This window comes from Petaurus breviceps, unplaced genomic scaffold (genome assembly GCF_028583685.1).
Source record: "Petaurus breviceps papuanus isolate PSGF00001 unplaced genomic scaffold, PetGlider_PUasm1.0 126, whole genome shotgun sequence".
Taxonomy (NCBI): domain Eukaryota; kingdom Metazoa; phylum Chordata; class Mammalia; order Diprotodontia; family Petauridae; genus Petaurus; species Petaurus breviceps.
The window spans coordinates 16,664,292-16,687,173 of record NW_027185655.1 but is presented as its reverse complement, the minus strand read 5'-3'; the positions used below and the strand labels follow the sequence as shown (position 1 = coordinate 16,687,173).

Sequence of the window (22,882 nt, the reverse complement as noted above, 5' to 3'; positions counted from 1 at the left end):
CACACATAAGTCTATACAAAATGCATACAAAGAAAATAAAGGGTAATTTTAGGGCAGGGTAGGAGGCTGTTGATGTTGCTAGAAAGAAAAAATCTCTTCTTGTAGGAGATGGCATTGGACCTGAGCTTTGAAAGAAGCTAGAGATTGTAAGAGGTAGGATGGGGAGGGAATGTATTTCAGGTATGTTAGACAGTTTGTACAAAGATAGACAGGACATAGAATATTTTGAGCTCCGGCAAGAAGACCCATGTGGTTAGAGCATAGATTACCTGAATGAAGAGAAACGTGCGTTGGCATCTTGATATTTTATCTTGAAGGACAGTCCTGAGATATTCCTACCAGACTCTTTTGCTGGCTGGAACTTATCCAGACCTCAGCTGCTAATTGTGGGTGTCCCACAGGACTCAGTTCTAGACTCTCTTGTCTTCTCCCTCTATTCTATTTCACTTGGTAATTCCATCAGCTCCCAATTATCATCTTTCAAATCTCAGATTCCACTTTGAGTAGATTCTTCAACCTACTTATCTATCCCTAACTTCTCTGCTGACCTTCAGTCTTGCATCTCCACCTGCCAATGGGACATGGATGTCTTATAGCATCTTAAACTCAACATGTCCAAAATTGAACTCTTTATCTTTCTCTCAAAATCCTCTCCTTTTCTGACCTCTCTATTACTGTCCAGGACACTACCATCCTCCCAGTCACCCAGACTTACAGTCTAGGTATCATCCCTGATGCCTCACATTCTCTCGCCCCTACCCCATTTCCAATCCAAACAGGTCAAGGCCTGTCAATCTGACCTTTCCAGCATTTCTCATATACTCCCCTCTTCATTGACGTAACCCTGGTATAGGCTTTCATCTCACGCCTGGCAATGGTCTTAATGATGATCTGCCTGCCACAAGTGTCTCCCCACTCTACTCTATCTTCCACTGAGTTGTCAAAAGATCTTCCTAAAGAATAGGTCTTATCATGTCATTTTAAAAAGTAGGGCAGTGAAGAGAGTACTGGCTCACTATACCACAATATTATCTAATATAGAAAAAATAAATAAGAATTACTCAGTAAATTCCAATGACTCCCTATGTCTTCTAAGATAAAACATAAAATCCTTTGTTGGCATTATACACCCTTCCTAAGCAGCCTGCCACACACAGCTCTACAATCTTCATCCACCCTGCACCACAGTGACACTGGCCTCCTTGCTGTTCCTCAAACAAGATACTCCGTCCCTTGGCTGCCCCCATCCCTGGAATGCTCTCTTTCTTAATCTTTATCTCCTGGCTTTCCCAGCTAAAACCCCTTCCACGTTTCCTGAGCCCCCTTAATTCTAGTACCATCCCTCTGTTGATTGCTTCCAATTTATTCTATATATAACTTGTTTATATATAGTTCGTATATTTTCTGCCCCATTAGACTGTGAGCTCTTTGAGACTTGGGACTCTTTTTTACCTTTCTTTTATCCCCAGTGTTTAATACAGTGCCTGGAACATGGCACACTTAATAAATGTTTGTTAATAGATTCTTTTATTTTCTTTTGTCAGTTTGTAGTCATTTCTCAACCTTAGCATCGAATATAAAAAAAAAATGAAAGGAGAAGAAATAAACAATGGGAGCTCTTACTTTATAGGGCTAAGGAAGAGACTCAGAAAATTTAGCTTTGAGGTTAAAGCTCAGGTGAGTTTTGCTTTACTTTTGAAAAAAGTAATTCTGGTACTTTTTAAATGTTTTAATAATGATGCATTTGCAAGCAATATGGCATGAGAGGGGGTATTGTATCCATGAATACTGAGCTCGAAGTTAAGAAGACCCCTACCTCCCCTATATGAACCTGGGAAAATCATCAGCTTCTCTGAACCTCACCTAATTCTGGAGGACTTCTTAACTCAGGCACAGATAGAGTGTGCCCTTCATTTGGTGGACGGGGTTTCCAAACCAGGAGTTCCCCAGTCTGATAATATATCATAGATTACTCAGTATATTGGTGCATGGAATGAAACACGTAAAGAGAAGTCTAACTCTGCCCTTAGTTTGTATTAATGAGAATTTGTTGGCTATGAAGCTCATTTTCCTCTCGTTATGTGACGTTAGAACAGTGGAACCAGTTCTGACTAGCAGAGAAGTGCTGAGGTTAACCTGTTCTGTGTAAGAAGAAAATCACTTTGTCATGCCCTCTAAAAAATGATTCTTTGGCATTTTACAATTTTAAACAATAATTTTTTTGCCTTGAGTGTTTTTTAATGTTTCTATGGTCAAATTATCTCATATTTAGTTTTCAATAACAAGACTCAGAGAACAAAAGGAAAAAGAAATTGGAAATAATTTCTACAATCTAAGAGTTGTAGTCCTAAAAATCCTTCGCTTTATTAGACTTGAGATTATTTTTCTAAATTAGAATTTAAAAATCTTTGTGATTTTGGATTGAAAGGATAAGGACAGGTAGGGCATGACCTATGTGTTGAAGTGTATTCAACAATTAGATTTTACAGTTTGATTTCTTTATATTGTTTGATGTTTCTGATTTAAACATTAAAATTGTTCTAATGATGACATTGTCCTATGGATCCACGTTAGCATGTTGAATATTCATAATGTGGTTACATAAAATGGCCTGCAAGGACACCATGTGCTTTCACAGAAGTCTTTGGGTTTTCATTTAATAGACAGTCACCTATACTTGACTTTGGAATTGAAGTCAGCTAGACAGCAGGCAGTCATTTGCAATGGGTAAAGCATTCTCCCCTCAGGAAAAAACAACAAAAACCAGCATTACTGGTAAAGCTTTGTAGGTCCTACTTATTTCAATGGACACAAACTGATCAGTCTCCCTAAAGTTCTCTCTGCTTGTTGTGATAGGTTGATCTACTGATCGATCCTTCAATGACCTCAAATGCCACTTTTTCTTCTAAGTTTTCTCTGCTCCCCTTAGCTGGAAGGGGTCCTCATCTCATCTTTTAGTGTTTTCTATTCCTCTTATGCCCTTCAACTTATATTTATTAAATACCTACTGTGTACAAATACCTACTGGAGACAAAAAAAGTAAAAATAAATTAGTTACTGGTCTCAAGGAATAGAGTTTAACTTCTTACCCCCTAAGGCAAGCGTAAGAAATGTACCTTCTATAAAAAGGAAATAACAAATAAGTAAATAAATAAAATATGCAAAGTAAATATACTGGCGGCACAAAGAAGAGGACACATTAACAGAAGGATCATCTCAACTGTCCTTCACGGGAACTCAGAGTCCCAAGAGCGAGAGGTGATGAGAGAACTCGTTCACATCCGGGCATAGCATCAAGGAGTAAGGTGGAATGTTGGGATGGAGAGTAGTAAACTGGCCAGTTTACCTGGGATGTAGAAAGCATGGCGGAAAGCAATGTGAAATCATTCAAAAAGAATGACCCTACCTGTGAAGTGTTTTAAATGTCAAACAGGGGAGTTACTATTTAATCCTGAGGCAACATGGAGGAGCTAGAACTTCTTGAGTAGGGAACCTAAGCAAAAAAAAGAGGTGGTCATGCCCCACCTTTCCTTATCCTTTCAATCCAGAATCACAAAGATGAAGAAAAAAGGAAAGGAAGAGGTCATATTAAATATGGCTCCGATTCTTAAACCAGGCAGAGCTGAAACAGGGGGAAAAAAAAAACTATAGACTGATAATGTTAATACATTAATGCAAATTTATGAAAATAAAATATTAACAAGGAGACTATAGGATCATATCACAAAAAAATATATCCTGGTTGGATTTTTACCAGGAATTCAGAGCTAGTTCAATTAAAAAAAAAACTAAACACTTAATTGTCCATTTTAACAAGAACAACAAAAATCATACAATTGTATAGATATACAGAAAAAAACTTTTGACAAAATATAATATCCATTCCTGTTGAAAACACTAGCCGCTAGCAAACATAACAATAAATGGATCTTTTCTTAATGTGATAAAGAGTACCCATCTAAAATCAAAAGCCAGCATTATCTGTAATAGGGATAAACTACAGACTCTTTCAGTAAAATCAGGGGTAAATCAAGGATATCCATGATCATTATTGCTATTCAAGACAGTGCTAGAAAAGCTAGTTATAGCAATAAGAAAAAGAAATTGATGAAATAAGTATAGGCAAAGAAGAAAGAATGTCATCACTTTTTACAGATGTTATAATGGTTTACTTAGAGAACCCTAGAGAGTAAACTAAAAAGATAATTAAAACACTTAACAACTTCAGTGAAGTTGTAGGACATAAAATAAACACAAATATTTCTGAAGATTACCTAGAAAATCCAACAGGGAGATATGGAAAGAGAAATTCCAGTTAAAACAACTATAGTATATATATATAAAATACTTGGGAATCTACAAACTAAGGCACACATAAGAACTGTATGACACAATTATACTATACTCTTTACGCAAATAAAGAAAGCTCTAAATAAATGAAGTATCAGTTATGCATGGATAGGTTGAGCAAATGTAATAATGATAATACCATGTAAATTAATTTACTGATTCAATTTCATACTAGTCAAACCATTAAAGAATTCTTTCTTAGAGCTAGAAAAAATAACAACAGAATAATTCTGGGAAACAAAAGGTCAAAAATCTCAAGAATACCAGATATCAAACTGCACTACAGAGCAGTAATCATCAAAACAATTTGGTACCAGTTAGGAAATAAAGAGGTTGATAAATGTAACATTATGTATGTGGTAATATTAAAGCAAAATAGCAGAGTAGCAAATGAGCCTTTGGCAAACCGAAAGATTACATTTAAGACAAAGATTCAACAAAAACTGTTGGGGAAACCAGAATGCAATGTAAAAGAAACTAGATTTAGGGAAGCATTTTATACCATAGACCAAGAGAAACTTCTGGTTGGCATATGACTCAGATGTAAAGGATAAATCATAAACAAATTAAAGGAGTTAGGGAGAAATTGCCTTTCATATCAGTGGGGAAGAGTTCATGAAGAAGCAAGGAAGAGAGGGAACCAATGAAGATAAAGTGTAGTATTTTTAACTACATTGAGTTTTTGCTTTAAAAAAATCCAATACAGCTAAAATTAGACTTAACTGGGGGGAATAAAACCTTTGCAACAAGTTTCATTGAAAAAGGTTGCATTTCCAAATTTATAAGGAACTAACCGATTCAAATATATAAGGACAAGATCCATTCTCCAACTGATAAATGGTCAAATGACATATGCAGGTCATTTTCAGAACAAAAATTCCAAGCTATCAATAGCCATGTAAAAATGCTCCAAATTCATTAATAATTAGAGAAATGCAAACTAAAACAATTCTGAGGCTTCATCTCACACCCATCAGACTGATAGCACTGGCCAAAAAAGAAAAAAAAAAAGAAAAATGACATGTTCAGGGTATGAGGAAGAATAATCACATTTATGCACTATTGGTAGAGCTGTTAATTGGTTCAACCATTCTGGAAAACAATTTGGAACTATGTCTAAAATATTACTAAACTGTACATACCCTTTGACCCTGCAGTAGCACAATTAGACCTATATACCAAAAGAATAAAATAAAGAGAAGAGGAACCCAATTACACAAAGTCACAGCAAAGACCTGAAATATTAGGGGTTTACTATCAGTAAGAAATGACTAAAGGAATTGACATATGAATGTAAAGGAATATTATTCTTCCATAATAAATGATGAAAAGGACAGTATTAGAGAAATGTGGGGAGAATTTCATGAACTGATACACAGCAAAATTAGTAGAACCAAATGAAAAACTTTGAAAGACTTAAGATCTCTTCTCAATGCAGTAATTAATTATGATGACAGAGAATGATGTTGCATGCTACTCACCTCCTAATAGATGCAGAATGAGACATAATTTTGGCCAATGTGGGAATTCATTTTGCTAGACTATGTTTATTTGTCACAAGTATTTTATTTTGTTTTGTTTTCATTTGTGGGGGGAGGGGTGGGAAGGACAGAAAATAAATGCTAGTTGACTTTTTAAAAACTTAAAAATAGTACTTTTTAAAAAGAAGCCCCTAGTGTGAAGGCCATCACTTCCCATGGGAACCCATTCTATTTATTATTACTTCCTCATGTCAAGCCTGAATTTGCTTCTACACAACTTTTAACAGTTGTTCCATGTTCTACTCTCTGAACTCTCTTTGTGGGAGAACGTGAATGAGAGACTTATTCAGAAGGAATTTAATCCTTCTTCCATATGAAAATATTTTCAGAAACCTTAAGAAGGCGATCATTTTCCCTTCCTGTTGTCTCTTCTTTTTCCTAAACATCCCCATTTCCTTCAATTGATCTTCTTATGACATAGTGTCTACTCATTGATGCCCTTTTAAAATTGTGACACATTACTAAACATAAAACTCTGAAGGTGACTTATTGTTCATGGTATGGATCAATGGGACTCCCACATTCTGGAGACTATGCTGCTCAAAATAGCTTAAAAACATAGTCCTTTTATAAAAATAAAGAAAATCATTATTTCACTTTACTTTTATTGAGCTTACATTCTACTAAATTCTTCAGATCTTTTTCTTATTAACTTTCATCTCACTCAGTATATACTTGCAAAGTTGGTTTTTGTTTTTCTTTTGTAAGTCAAATGTGAGGCTTTACCTTTATCTCCATTGGATTTCACCTTTCAGCACATTTGCTAACCTTTGAAATTTATTTTGGATTCTGATTCCTGTATCTGCTGCATTATCTATCCCTCCTAGCTTTCTTTATCTGAAAATTTGATATTTTTGTTATCACCCAAGTCATCAATAATGTTCAATAACATAGGACTGAGGACATATCCTTGGGGACAGTCCAATAGAGACTTTTCTCTGAGCTTACATTAATCATCTAGTAATTCCTCTTCAGTCAGATTTAGTCAACCCGTTGTGAATTGACCTAATTGTATTAATGTCTTCTACCTGGCATCCCTCCATCTTGCCTGAGAGGTTTTGTCACATGCTCTGCTAAAAGTCTAGGTAAACTGTGTTTACAGCATTCTCTTGATCTTATGTCAACTTTGTATAAAAAAAAGTTTGTCTGGAATGACCTATTTTTGAGGAAGCTCGGCTGTCTCTTAATGATCACTACTTCCCTTTCTAAATAATGACATACCGTCCCTTTAATAATTGTCTATAATTTCTGCATCTCACTATAACCCTCTATCAAATTCAGAAAATACCTAACAAGGGTGCTAGAGATATAATTATTATTTCCAGAATGCTTTCTGAATTTTTACACAAAAGGGGTCACATGAACACAAAAAGTAAATCCATTTTGCTGTAAAGCGTTTCTTATGTGTTCTAATAGTTTAAATACGGCGAAATTAAAATCAGATTGTGCATAAAATGTAACATCTACATTTTACATGCAGTGCCCTGTTTAATAATGATGTATTGCCTTATAGACTATGGAAAGCATTAATTGCACAAGATCTCAAGAGAGACTTGGACGTGATGCTATCCTGGAACTCATATCTGATGAAAGGTAAATTGAAAAGTTCATGAGACCATGAATCAGTTTTTGTAAGTTTAAACAATTTAGTCAGTCTCTGCCTCTCGTTTTATTTATATATATATACATATATATGTATATATACATAAAATATTTATTTTATATAATATATGCTATATTAAAATACTTATTTTCTGATATAAAAAATCCAAGTCAGGGATAAAGAAATCATTTTAACAAAACCAGAAGGACAATGTAGACAATGACTACAACAATGTAAGTGAAAAGATTACTAAAAAGAAATCAAACCCTGAGTATTTTTTTTAAATAATAATGGTCCTGTATAACAAAAAACATAATGAAACAGAGAGACAGTCCTCAGGTGGAATGTTACTTACATTGCCAGCTGTTTTACTATATCCATTGTTTTGCTTAACTGCTTAACAGGGAAGGTTCCATTCTGAAGTAGTACTATATCTACAAATGACTATAATGTAAGAACAAAAGACTTGAAAAAAACCTTATTTTTTTTAATTAGTTGATTGCTTTAAATAAAGAAATATATTTTGGACTCCATTTGTTTCTCACTGGTACCTTTTGTGGCCAGGCTGATGTTTGCATGCAGGTGAAGGAACTTCACTTTCCCAGCAACAATAGTTCAAGTTGTGTATATTTTTTTCTTTTTTAAATCACTCAAGTTGGCTTCTACATAGAAATGTAAGTGCACCAGAAGTCTAACATGAAAAAAAAAATCGGAGTGAGGAAAGGATGAGAAGTGTTGTAATAAAACAAAATGCCTTGACTTTATGCAATATGTTTTTCTTTTTTAGCAAAGAAAACAGCAGTGATAGGAAGTACCCACAGCATTCTCAGGTCAGTATTCTTTTGCTTTATATATTGTATATCAGTGTGAAAGTAATTAGGCCATGCTTGACTAGAAGATCAGCGCTGAAATAGTTATACTTTAAGAAGGCTCCTTAAGAATCATTCAAGATTCTTTTATTTAGTAGATATATAATAAATGTTTGTTGAAGAAATGAATGAATGAAGTACAATGGAATTAACACTGATTTAGGAATCAGAGGACCTTCACTTAAATCCCACTTACTACTGATGTGAGTTTGGGTGATTCACTTAACCTTCCTGGACCTCGTGTCCTCACATGTAAAATGAGGGGATTATTCTAAAGGGTCTTTGGGGTTCCACACAACTTTAGAAATGTGAATGAATGAATGTTTCTAGTGGAAATGATATTGAACAATAGAGAGACTTCTTATCGGCTTTCATACCACATATTGAATGGGGTTATAATTCCAGTATGTCTATTTCCCTTTTCCATATTGTGTCATAGAAAAATAGAATATTTTAAATTTGTGATGATTTCTCCTAAGTCCACAAAGATAGTATTTAGTGGAATACTCAGGATAATCTTATAGGTTATTTGGGGTCAGCTAGGTGGTGCAGTGAATAGAGCACCAGCCCTGGAGTCAGGAGGACCTGAGTTCAAATCTGGCCTCAGACACTTGACATACTTACTAGCCATGTGATTTTGGGCAAGTCACTTAACCCCAATTGCCTTCCAAAAAGCAAAAAAAAAAAAATCTTATTGGTTATTTGGGAGAAGCAGAACAGACACCCAAGTCCTTAAATATTTTCTTGAAGTCACATTGCTGATTTCTACATTAACACAGGCATTGCTTGTTCAATACATTGATAGCAACACTCATCTACATGGCACTTTAAGTCATTCAAAGTGCTTTCCTCTGCCTAGCATTAGTAAGGTTGTGCAAGTATTATCCCTATTTCACAGATGAGAACACTAACTCTCATAGACATAAAGTAACTTGTCTGAGGTCATGAAGATGTGAAGACAGCTGGTGATTGACAGAAAGGAGACATTGGTAATACTTAAGAGACTGGTCCTTCTACTAACTAGTTTGAATAACGTCTACTTATTTTTACCAAAAAGTAACTAGCTTTTTCTCTAAATAAGTGATTTTAAAAGATAAGCTTAATTATGTTTTTATTTACACTGAGAACTCAGATTTTTTTTCTAACAATTTAATCCTCAGTTTTGGAATGAATGGGAATCACTTAAAAATTCACTTTTTTGCAAATTTTCCTGAAACACATGTGTTCTATTAAGTGAGGAATACTAATACAAGAAATATGAATGGTTTAGATCCCCTAGTTCCAAGAGGGTTTTCTTTTTATGGGAGGGCTTCTTGGATCAAAACAAAAATGACATTCCAGTTTCTCTATATTGAAAAGGATTAAGGAGTATTGTGTAGCAGCCTTAGAGCCCTGGCCCTGCTTCTTAACAGCTACATAAACTGGGGAAGGCATTCTCCCTCTATGGGCTTCAGGTTCATCATATATTAAAAATTAGAATAACAATATTCTTGTCTTATGGAATTTATTTCAGATGAAACGATGTATATAAAGTGTTTTATAAAATACAAGGCACTATATAAACAAGAAGTCTTATGCATAGTGGATAGAAGGCCTGCCTCTGAATCAAGAAAGATGTAATTTAAAGTCCTTACTCTAATGTGGTCTGACTGTGTGATGCTGGGCCTAGTTAAAAATCTAAAACTCTAAGTTGTAGAAGAGTTACTGACCTGAACTGGTAAATAGGAAAGAGAGAGAGATACACAGAGAGAGAGATACACAGAAAGAGAAAGGCAGAGAGAGAGTCACAGAGGGAGAGGGAGGGAGGGAAGGAGTGATTGAGAGAGACAGACAGACAGACAGATGGTCACAGGGAGAAAGAAGATAGACAGGTAGATATGGTCAGAGAGAGATGGTCACAGAAAGACAAACAGATAGATACAGACACATACAGTTAGACAAATGGTCACAGAGAGACACACAGAGAGAAAGGAAGGCAGGGAGAATCAGAGAGAGAGAGAGAGAGGGTGAGGGAGAAGAAGAGAAGAGGGAGAGGAAAAGAGAGTGTTACAGAGAGATAGATGGATGGATAGATAGAGACAGACAGCTAGATGGTCACAGAGAAACAGACAGACAGATAGATATGAGCTCTTACAATCATCTTAGTATTTGTACCTGGATTCTAAACCTTGAGCTCTTGATTTCTCAGAAATCTTCCCCTAGAAGATAAAAAACTTCCTATTTTTTCCAATTTATTCAACAATCACTTATGAAGTGCCTGCTATGTGCTTGTCATTATGCTAAGACCTAGAAATCTGGAGATTTAAACAAAAACAGTCCCTAACCGCAAAGAGCTTACATTCTATCGCTTGGGACAATCAAGTAGAAAATTAAATACAAATTGTGTCCAAAGTAATTTATGGGGAGAAGACACCAGTAACTCAGGAGATCAAAGTAGGCTCCCTGTAAGAGGTGGCATTGATCTGAGTTTTTCAGGCAACCAGGTCTTCTAAGAGGCAGAAGTAAGGTGAGCATGCATTCTAGGCACGAGGAATAGCTTATGCCAGGGCTCCAAAATGGTAGGTGGGGTATAATGTGTAGGCTGGTTTTGCTGAAACAGCAAGTGCATAAAAGAGACAAATGTGTGATAGGACTAGAAAAGCATACTGAAGACAGATTATGAAGGTCATTCAAAGCCTCGAATTAATAGACCACTGGAGCTTCTTGAAGGGAAGTGTGAAGTATGACCTCCATTAGGTTGCTTGCTTTCTCAATGAAGGCTGCAGGGGAGGGAGGAGGGAGAGAACTGGAACTCAAAAAAATTTTTTAAAAGAATATTAAAAATTGTTTTTACAAGTAATTGGGGGAAATAAATATCAAAGAAAACAGAAAAAAGAAAAGGAGTGTGACACGGTCAGATTTGTGGTTTAATTATATCCTGTCAACAACTATATGGAGAAAGAATTGAGAAGGGGTATGAGTAGAGACTAGGCAACCAGTTAGTCCAAGAGATAGACAAAAGCTGCAGAGGGTGAGGTAGAACTGAGAAGGCTTACAACTGTTTTGGATGTGAAAGGTAAGACAAGGCAGAGAGAAGAATCAAGGGTCATTCCAAGGTTGGGAACTTGGGTAACCAGGACATTGGTGACCCCAGTAGAAATTGGGAGGTTTGGACAAGAGGAAGGTTTTTGAGGAAATGAACATTGTCGCATGCTGAGATAAAGTCAAGAAGGCAAACGATTGAGAAAAGTCCATTGGAAATCAATAAATCTTTTACATGTAATTGGGGAAAATAAAATATTAAACAAATAATTAAAAATATATGGAAGAAAGTTAATAAATCATTGGTATTCTTGGAGAGATTAGATTAGTTAGTGAGCTATATTAGTTCAGTTGAAAGATGAGGTCAGAAGCCAGATTGCAAAGGAATTAAGAAGTGAGTAAGTAAGAAGGTAAAGGCTACAAGTGTGGACAGCATTTTTTAAGCATTTGGTTGCAAAAGAGAAGAGAGATCTGGGGCAGTAACTGCAGAAAATGATAGAATCAAATGTAGAGGAGCTTTTTGTTGTTTGTTTTTAAAGAATGAGGCCCATCCAAGCCATGTTGGCTTGCAATACAGAAGGCCCCAGTAGAGGGGGAGAGATTGCAAATTCCCTCTGTAGGGTTGCTTTGAGACGCATTTGTTTTCCGGTGTCCCTGCCAGAGAGTACCAAACTGATCTCACAGCTGTTTCACCCACTGACAATGTTAGGGTCATAGATCTTGAGATGGAAAGGGCTTTCAACTGGTATTCCTAGCTTATGCCATGTATTTCTCCCTCCTTTCCCTTTGGGGCCCAGTTAGCATATTGATTTATCCTTCTTTGCCTCTTCAAGGGCAGAATCTCCAGGTTGGTGTGGTATTGTTTTATTTTCTATCTGTATTTTCATTTCTTTACGTGTCCTTTTTCCCTCATGAAAGCATCTACTCATGTCACTGTGCATTAGTTGAAAGAAAATTGCTTAGGTTTCTTTCTCTGGATGGAGCACATCTCAGTGCTTTCCTTTTATGCCTGTCATACTTTGTAAGGTACAAGGCTATAGAGAAGGATTTTTAGGGGTATTTTATAACATTAATTCACAAATTCCAAAGACAACCAGTCAGAGACCACACTGAAATAAATCAATTCTAAGAACTCCTTGGACAGCTGCCAATGAAGTCACACACAAGTGAAAAATGGAATTTAGCATGATTCCTTCTACCAAATACATTCACTATCCTCCAATACAGCTATTAATTAGGAGCGTGTAGCACAATGTTGAGTTGTATAAAGACTATTTGGTAATCACCTTCATCATAACAATTCAAACGAGAAGATAAACACAAGCACAAAGGATCTGACCCACTCAGAAATGCACAAACTGCCAAGTCGAGGATGTCAGTCTAATTTTGGCTTGGTTTTTAGGAGGCATTTACACCCTATGAAAGTCATATAATTTGACAGGTGATCCTAAAATGATAGGGAATTCCAATCTGTGATTTAAAAATGAAAAGAAAAAGCCCCACCATGTTTCTCTTCTATTAAGCTCATATTTTAAAATGTCATTTGGATTTTCGTTTTTTCTCATTTTCTAGTTCCAATTTTCCAATCCTCCCCTTGATCTACCCCCATAACTTTAACAAAAATGATGCTTCTGGGTGGCATACTCAGTCAATAAAACAGTGGACTTGGAGACCTGAGGTTGTGTTCTACACACTACCTCTGTGATCTTGGGAAACTCACTTCATCTCTCTGCCTTAGTTTCCTCATCTGTAAAATGGATTTTATGGCTTCAAAGGTCCCTTCCTTCTCTGAATCTCTGATCTTATGGTAGGGTGGTTAAAGTGCTTCAAGACGGCCTGATTTCAAATCCTAGCCCCCATTTAGTACTATGTGATCCTCATTGTCTCTTAAGCCTTCTTCATTTTATGTACAATGAGGGTGGTGAACCCAGTGGATTCTAAGATACCTTCTAACACTAAATCTATGATCCTATAGAAAGTAAAGGTGGAAAAAGTGGAGAAAATGCTTTCTAAAAGCATTTTTTTAAATCAACAATTCAAAAGAAAATGTTATGCTACCTAGAAATAGATAGCAAGATTACATTTCTAATATTTCTTGAAGTTTTATTCCTACTAATTCCCCCAACGGGCCAGCTAGATGGTACAGTGAATGGAGTACTGGCCCTGAGATCAGGAAGACCTGAGTTCAAATCCAACTTCAGACAATAGCTGCATGACCCTGGGCAAGTCACTTAACTCAGTTTCCTCATCTGTAAAATGAGCTGCGGAAGGAAATGGCAAACAATTCCATTATCTTAGTGGAGAAAATCACAAATGGGTCACCAAGAGTTGAACATGACTAAACAACAATTTCTCCAATGATGTTGGAGAAACTCAGAGCTGAGTTTTCTTTCCAAAATTGTTTTCTCTTTATACTCAGTTTTTATATAAAGTCAATACAAATTAGTAACTGCACAGAACAGTACTGCCGTAACCAAGAGATGAGATTATATAGGAATGACGAGGTCAAGAAAATGTGAAATTCCTTCAAAAAGCAGTTTTGCATTCCTTGTCCTTTATAAGCCTATTGCTTAGAGGAGCTTAGAAATATACTTTTGATAACAAATAGGTCATTCATAATGAGAAAAGCACTTTCTTATTTTCTTTTCCTTACGATTCTTTGAAGGGGGGAAGGGCCTGGATATTAAAGAGGAAATGCAAGAGTTTTCCATTAAGATTAAGAAAAAAATCAATTCACTGATAAAGGATGTCATGTGTGCCCAACAGTTCATACCTGGGAGTACATTAAACTCACCAACAAATATTTGTTTGAGTAAAACACTCCACTATTTCACCTACGAGTTTTTCATACTAAAAGTTTAGAAATTTGCTCGATGATAAGTAATTGAACTTGAAAAAGAGTCTACCTTATTCTACCATAGTCTACCATTTTCAAGTCAGTTCAATCTCAAAGGGATTCTGAAACCTTAAATTCCACATTTTTTCCTGAAATTTGATGTGTTGGAAGTTTATGTGTTTCTCCTTCCTCCAGGGTGACACTTTCCTCTTCTGTTTACGATGAATTGCTACTATTAAGTTAAATGTTAGGTCTGATTGCATTTTCCTGTCAGATGAATTATACTTTAAACACTACCCAAGATCCATGTCCTATGAGGTCCTCCCTCAGTTGCCTGTTCCCTCCGATGGAGCGCTGAAGAGCAGATCAATAAACTCTTCCCAAAGCCTTTCTTTATAGAAGTCTCAAGGGTTAAGTGAGTTGCCCAATGCCATACAGTTAATAAGTAGCAGAGCTGGGATTGGAACTCAGGTCCTTTCACTCCAAATTCAACACTTTCCCAAGGTCTTTAAATGCCAAACTAAGAAGCTTGCATTTCAGAGTCAACAGGGAATCATTGGATCACCTCGAGCGAGAATGTGGCATGGTCCGACCTGTACTTCTGGAATATCACTTTGTCAGCTCTGGGGAGGATAGATTATGGTGAAGAGAGATCTAGAGGCAAGAAAGCCAATTAGGAACCTCTTGCAATAGAGCTGTTGAGAGATGATGAGGGCCTGAGCTAGGCTGTTGGCTGTGTGAGTGGAAAGAAAGGGCTAAATGGGAAGATGTGGAGACAGAATCAAGACTTGAGAAGTGATCGGATGGAGGGAGAAGAAATTGTTCAGGTTGAAAACCGGGGTGCCTAGAAGGATGATGGTGCCCTGTACAGAAATAGGAAAGTTAAGAAGGGGTAGATCTAGAGGAAAAGATAATGAAGTTCATTGGACACATGCTGGTCAAGTGGGGATAACCAGCAAGTAGTTGCTAATGCACAATTGACACTCAAGAGACAAAGATGAAGGTTAGATATTCGGGTTAGAGATTCTAATTGGTCTCATGGGAAAAGTGTAGAGAGGCTGTACAGAGAGAAGGGAGCAGATGGACTAAGAGACAGTTAGATCATGTTTTTGTATCTTAAAGAAATTTAATATTTATGTCAAATTATTCTGTTTTAAAAGGCCTATGATTTTTGTTATCTCAGTTTACTTATTAGAGGCCATAAACATATATGGATGTATAAAATGTATAAAAAGATGATGGGAGGTAGGGCTGGAGTAATTAGGAAAGACTTCATGTCTCCATCTCCCTCTCTCCCTCTCTCTCTCTCTGTCTCTGTGTGTCTGTCTCTCTTTCTCTCTCTCTCTCTCTCTCACACACACACACACACACACACAAGAACTGATGATAGTCTAGTTCACTAAAGAAAATATTACTTCTCATGAATCACTTTCTGGAAATACAATAAGCCTTTATTCTACTAGCACTGCTAAAGTAGATTAGACGATTATTAAGTGTAGCAGGTCAAGCAAAGTTATGTTTCATTTTAAATAAATGAAATTTATCATATGAGTTATTTTTAGATTTTCCAGTTTGGCTTTTTTTAGAATTTGATTTGGTTACGATCCTTTTAAAGAAATTACCTTAAGAAATCGAATGTGGTTTTTTTTTTCCTGTACAAATATTGTCTTTCTTTATGATAATGGTAAGATAGATGGCATATTCAGGGGATGAATAGTAGTGGAAACAAATGACAATTTCATGTTGCAAGAAATAAATTATTCATCCCTGGCCTGACAGCTCTTTACTTTTATTAGAAGGGGTTAAAAAACAAAAAAAGACGGCCTCTGCAGTTTTGGCTCTTGCCCAGACTCTGCACTGCTTCCAGCTGATACGCCAAACCCCACTACCATTTACATTTGCGCAACATTGCTTTAACCCAGAGCTGCTCCATAAATAGTCCTGTTCTCCCCACGCCCTGCTAGAAAACAAGCAGAGGAAATCAGAGAATGGGCAGCCTGCAGTTTCGCCGGCACTAATGGAGCTAAGCCTGCCTGGCCTGCGTGAAGGCTCTCTGGTTCCCAGCCTCCGATCTCAGCTGTCGGGGCTTGTTTTACCTTAGGGGCAAGCAAGAACGGCTCGGAAAAGAAACCGGGCTGCTACTGTTGCCTTAGCAACAGTGAAAGCGGTTTCTTTTTTGTTTGTTTGTTTGTTTACAATCTAGGGGAGGCATCCTCCTTTGAGAAACTAGCAACTCCCTCCCGTCCTCCCTTCCCCTCAATCAATATTCATGACCGTCCTCTGCCTTCAGCTATCAATTTAGCTGCCTTCCCCTAGCGAAGCCTTACACACTAGCTTTCTTTAGAAGGAAGGAAAAGTTCCAGGGTAAGCATATGGGTGCACGATTTGCCGGCAAGTGACTGGAAGCAGGCTGATCCAGCAAGGCTTTTGATTTGGGGGTTTGCGCCCCGTGCAACTCCTGTTTGAAAGCTCTCAGCGTAGAGCAAAGACCTTGCGGGCGTCTTTTGGCTCTGTAGTGCATTACAATTTTACGTGGGTGTTATTGCAGATCTTCAGTATGAAGATTCAGGAACATCCAAGCCTGCCCGAAACGAAACTCCAGAGAAGCCAGGACACGGACGTCCAGGAGGATAGCTTTGTCACGGAATTGCCCTCGTTGGACCTGACCGCTCTGGGTAACGACAACAGCTGGGAAGGTAGGTCAGGCGGCGCGATGGGGTTTGGTTGTTATTGGAATCGCGTGTTCATGCCACTGGGGAGGAAAGATGGGACTGCAGGGGGGTAACCACACTTAGGCTAAATGACCTAAAAGGATAGAAAATCTCTCTTGGTCGGAATGCAAGAACGTGCCCCCGATGAGAACATCTCCATATTCCGTTTTACTTCTGAAAAAACGGTTTTTTGCACGTACTGTATGGCAGCTCAGGATACTGAGGGGGCAGCCTGCGTTTATTTATTCCTTTTATAGTATGGCCTTTTCTCCCTCCCCACATTCCAGCAAACTGTTTTCTCATCATCATTAGACCCCTCACTCACTCCCAGCAGGAAAAAAAGAAAAAAGACTTTTTTTTTTAAAACAAATCAAATTTAAATAAAATTATAAATCAAAATGCAGAAAAGCAAATCCTGTTCAGCATTATTATTCTCCAGCCACCCTTGCCTTATACATCCATGAGAACTCCACATCTTAAAAACACTACAAGACAGAGCAAAAGAGTGAGCAAGGTCAAATAATGTAGGACTTTCCTGAGAAAGGTACTTCTTCCTTCTCTCAGAAAACACATCCCAGTTCTTTTCCCCCATGACTATCATTTGAGAATGTAGTGATCTAAAATTCTGTCAAAAAGACTTTCTGTCCCTTTGCTTCAGTGTTTAATGCATAGGTTTTTTTTTTCCCTTTAATTTTATAACCAGACATCAACTCCACGAATATAATGCTGAGTTTAAAATTCCTCATTTACATAACCATAGTAAAAATTTTAAATTTGGTTTGCAAGTGTTTGTTAATGCTTACATTAAGATATTAAAAGTCAATTAGCTCCTTAATTATACATAAACTGTTGGGGAATTTGTATATGACCATATGTTTTTGTGTTGTTGGGTGTGTGTGTGTGGGGGGTGCGTGCGTGTGCATGTGTATGTAAGGGAGAGAGAGACAGAAACAGAGACTAAGAGACAGAGACAGAATGAGAAAATTCACTTTGTATGACATACATTATACATTTCATAGGAAAAAGAAGAGAGGAAAGGTTTAGGCTAGTATCATTTAGAAGAATGACCTAGCAGAGTGATATGGTATGGCATGAATTACAGAGATATGTTACAAATCAAAATTACTTGAAACAGCCCCTCTTACTTCTGTGATTCCTCAATCTCCTATTCCCTTATTCAACCATGAGTACTCCACATTAATTATCTTAGAAGATGGAATAAAAGAAGATTTAAAGGAGAGCCAGGCCAAGCAAAAAAGCAGCACCACACACACCTTTGACTTCACTGAAGTGTGCGGTGGGAAAGGGAAAAAAAAAAAAAAAACCTTCTTACTCTACCTCTCAGAAACATAACCTTTCCCTCTTAACCAGTACTTACATCTGAGGTGTGATTTTTGTCAGCTTCTGACACTTTGAAGATAAAGCAAAAACTGCAGGCTTTTTTCATTTTGTCCCTCAGACAGAATCTGAATTCTTTAACCCAGGTAAAAACTGCATTTCATTTAGAAATAATCAGATGTTTCCTGTCATTCATTTGGCTGAGACAGCAAAACAAAAAAACCCAGCAGCAAGAGGTTTCCTCTATAAAAGCACTAATAAGTGCTAAAAATTAAACCTTTCAGAACAGACTAAGTCTTGTTTTGGAGTCTCCAAAATATGATAATCTACCTGTTTCATTAGAATGAAAGGGGGTGGGGAGGAAAGCCTTTCTGGGTCATGGGATTTTTTTGTCTGGGTTCCAAATATCACCACTGGCTTAATAATTCACCCTGAGGAGAGGAGGGTGTGTGTTTTCTTTTCCTACCTCCTAAACTGGATGCAATTTACTTTACCCTTATCTTAAGGTAATCATACACTTGTACTGTCTTCCAATATGAGGAGAATATGAAATTTTATCCAGAGACAATAAACTGTGGTTATTCCCAGAATGACTTTATAACGTTATACAAAGCGTTTAGGATTATTGCATCATTGGGATCATAGGATCACTGATCTAGACTCTAGAGGTAGAAAGACCACAGAGGTCACCTAGAACGATTTTGGCATTTTACAGATGTGGAACTGAGGCTTAGATTGTTTAAGCGACTTGCCCAAGTTAACACAACACAGCTAGTAAGAATTGGAGATTATTTAGTCTAATTCCTCTGACTCCAGAACCAGTTCTCTCTTTCTTCCTTTTTTTCCCCATCCCAATTATTTATATTTTTTGCTTTTTAAAAATGAAATTTTCTTGATATTTTATTCATACTTTTTTATATCACCTACATTTTTCCTTATATTTCTCCTCTTTCCTCCCCCAGCAGGTAATCCTTTATAGCAAATAATTTTTTAATAAAGAAAAAGGGAAGAATAGAAAAAATTCAGCAAAAACAATGAATATATCCAAAAAATCTGATTGTGTGTATGTGTGTGTGTGTGTGTGTGTGTGTGTGTGTGTTTTCCACAGCTACCAAAACATCCTCCTCCCGACTTTGCAAAGAAATTGGAGGAAGCATCTTCTCATATCTCTTCTTTGGGGCCAAACTTGTTCTTTGTAATTTCGCGACATTGTTTTTAAAAATTATTTTGTGGCTCTTTCCATTTTCAATATTATCGTAATTGTGCATTTTTTTTCTTGGATCCAATTAGTTTATACTGCATAAGTTCGTGTAAATCTTTCAATGGTTCTCTGTATTAGTATGTTCATTATCTCATGAAACACAGTAATAATATTCCATTACATTCATGCGTCATAGTCTGCTTAGACATTGTCGATTCCCTTGTCATCTACTTTATTTCTTAAAACATTTTGCTACAAAATATGCTACTATAAATATTTATTATCATTTTTGTTGTAAATAACAATAGCTAGCATTTATATGGAACTTTAAGGTTTGCAAAGTGCTTGACGTATCTCCTTTGATCTTGATAACAACCCTTAGAGATGGTGCTATTATTATCCCCATTTTACAGATGAAGACAATGAGACTTAGAGAGGTCAAGTAACTTTCCCAGGATCATACAACTAGTAAGTATTAGAGACTGGATTTGAACTCAAGCCTCCATGATTCCAGGTCCAGCACTGCACCAACAAGCTGCCTGTTTTGGTGTATATGGAGCCTTTGTTTTTGTCTGTGACCTCCTTGGATTATATGTCTAGTTGTGCAATTTCACAGTCAAAGGTTATGAACATATTGGCTGTTTTATTTGCATAAATCCAAATTGCTTTACAGAATGATTATACACAGCTCTGCAAACAGTACATCAATCAATATGTCTTTCTTTTTATAATCCCTCCCATATTGACTAGAGTAGGGATGGGGAACGTGTGACCTCGAGGCCACGTGTGGCCTTCTGGGCCACAGGTTCCCCACCCCTGAACTACTCCCATCTTTTGTCATATTTGCCAAATTTTTCCGGGTGTGAAGGTAAACCTCAAGATTGTTTTGATTTGCATTTTTGTCATTATTAGTGATTTAAAGTATTCTTTCATGTGGTTGTTAATGATCTACAATTCCTTTTTAGAGAACTATTTGTTCATATCCTTTGACTACTTATCTATTTATGAATGGCTTTTGGTCTTACATATTTCTGTAAGTGGTCTATAGATTTTAGCTACTAAATCTTTATCCGAGAAATTGGATATGAAGTTTTTTTTTTCCCTTTCAACTTGTTTTCTTCTTATGGTAGATGCATTTATTTTGTTTGTACAATTGCTTTTCAGTCATAACAAATTATACCTATTTTATCTTTTGATTCTGTCCCATTTGGTTAAAAATTAGTACCATACCCACCTCTATGAAAGGAAGAGGATTTTTCTTCTAATTTTCTACAGCATCATATTTAGTAATAGAAGTCGTGTATCTAAGTTGAATTTAATGAGGCTTAGTTTAAAATTTTATGTCATATGCCTGAATAGGGAATACTTTCCCAAGTATTTATGTTTTCAGATTTATCAGAGAATTATTGAGTTTTCCTGCTTCTGATTCTAATTACCTACTTTTCTATTTTTTAATCAATACCTAGTGGTTTTGATGACTACTGATTTATGAAAGTTTGAGTACTGTTCCCCCATTATCCTTACCTTTCTTCATTATTTCCCATGATATTCTAGATCTTTTGTTTCTCCAAATGAGTTTTATTATTATTTTTTCAAGTCCTATGAAATATCCCCTTGATAGTGTGATTGGTATCACATTAAAACTGAAAAACAACCTTAGTATTTCCATCTTGATTATATTGACATGGCCCATCTGTAAGTCCTGAGTATTTTTCCAACTATTAAACTAGCTTTTAAAAATTTATTTCAGAAAGGAGAAGTTTTTGGGGGGTCTTTTTGGAGGGGGGAAGGCAGGGCAGTTGGGATTAAGTGACTCCCCCAAGGTCACACAGCTAGTGAGTGTGTTAAGTGTATGAGGCTGGATTTAAACTCGGGTCCTCCTGATGCCAGGGCCCATGCTCTATTCACTGAGCTACCCTAACTGTCCCCCTCAGGAGAATTTTGTAATTGATTATATTCTAGTATTAATCTGCTTTAGTAGATTACTTCTCTCCCCAAGTATTTCATATATTTTGTAGTTGTTGGAATTGGGTTTACCTTTCTGTTAGTGCTTCTTGGATTTTGCTGTTATTCTATATACATGCTGTCCACTTTTGTGTGTTTCTCTTCTAAGCCTGTAACTTTGCTGGAGCTATTACTTGTCTCATTAAGTTTCTTTGATGATTCCTGATTAGGATGTCTAAGTAGAGTAACATATGATCAATAATTATTTTTTGCCTCACCATAAATTGCCTATGTTTAAATCTTTAATTTCTTTCTTATTTCTTATTATTAACATTTCTAGAACTATGTCAAATAATAGTGCAGAGAGTTGGCTTCCTTGATTTTCTGCCTTTATTGTGAAAGATTCTAGGGTAGCCCCATTATAAATGATGCTTGATTTTAGGTTTAAATACATACTTTTATGATATTTAAAAGGTCCCTCTAGGGGCAGCAAGGTGGCACAGCGAATAGAGCACAGGCCCTGGAGTCAGGAGGACCTGAGTTCAAATCCAGCCTCAGACACTTAACATAAAACTAGCCATGAGACTGTGGGCAAGTCACTTAACCCCAATTGCCCTGCCCTCTCCCCTCCAAAAAGCCAAAAAAAAAATTAAAAATTAAAAAAAAAAATAAAAGGTTCCTCTGTGCCATTATTTTGTAAGTTTTTTTTTTTTTTAGCATATGTAAGTATTATATTTTGTCAAAGACTTTTCCTGTACCTGTTGAAAATCATGTTTGGGATATCTTTATTTTTAATGTAATTAATTAAAAAATTGTTTCCTTGATGTTGATTCCCTGGTATAAATTGAACTTATCTATAATGAAAGATTTCTTAGATAAATTGCTGTATTCTTTTTGGCAGGATTTATTTAATAGTTTTGAATCAGAGATCAACAAAATGGCAGAGGAGGAAATTCAAATATAGTTCAGCAAATCCAAATAAATCTTCGAAGAGTAAAAGAAAGCTTAGTGATTGGGAAATCTAAGGAGAAACCACAGTGGGTCATTTTTCCAGCCCAAGATCATAGATTCAGCCCACAAGCGGGTAACTAGGACAGGAACCAGGAAACGAGTAGACCAATAGCTCTGTTGCTCTGTACCCTGAGGATAATCCTGGATTCAACCCCTGAGTTCAGATCAAGGGTTAGCATGCAGCTCTATCCCTCTGAGCCTGGACCTATAATTATGATTCATCCCAGGGAAGAGTAACCAGGTTTAGGATTGTACGGCCAGGGATTGGCCTATAGTTCTCTCATACTCTGCCTGTAGAGCTTTCCAGCTAAATGAACTGTCAGCTGGTTCTCCACCCAAGGATAAATCCATGGTTGTTTTGCCTAACCTTGGGGTCTGGAGCTTGAAAAGTTCAGTCCAGGAGGACAGCTGGATCAGGGCTAAAAGTTTACAGCATCCTGTTCTGAACTGCCTCTCG

At 36.7% G+C, this 22,882-nt stretch overlaps 1 protein-coding gene across 7 annotated transcripts in view; it reads left to right on the top strand.

Annotated features, from left to right (window-relative positions):
- Positions 1–22,882, top strand: part of FAM13A (family with sequence similarity 13 member A) — a 146,712-nt gene that overhangs the window by 87,615 nt on the left and 36,215 nt on the right. For all 7 annotated transcript variants that reach the window (XM_069093906.1, XM_069093924.1, XM_069093915.1 and 4 more), the window contains 3 exons: positions 7,405–7,484; positions 8,282–8,324; positions 16,769–16,916. In XM_069093906.1, coding sequence (XP_068950007.1) covers positions 7,405–7,484; positions 8,282–8,324; positions 16,769–16,916 — 271 coding nt within the window. The remainder of the gene's footprint in view (positions 1–7,404; positions 7,485–8,281; positions 8,325–16,768; positions 16,917–22,882) is intronic.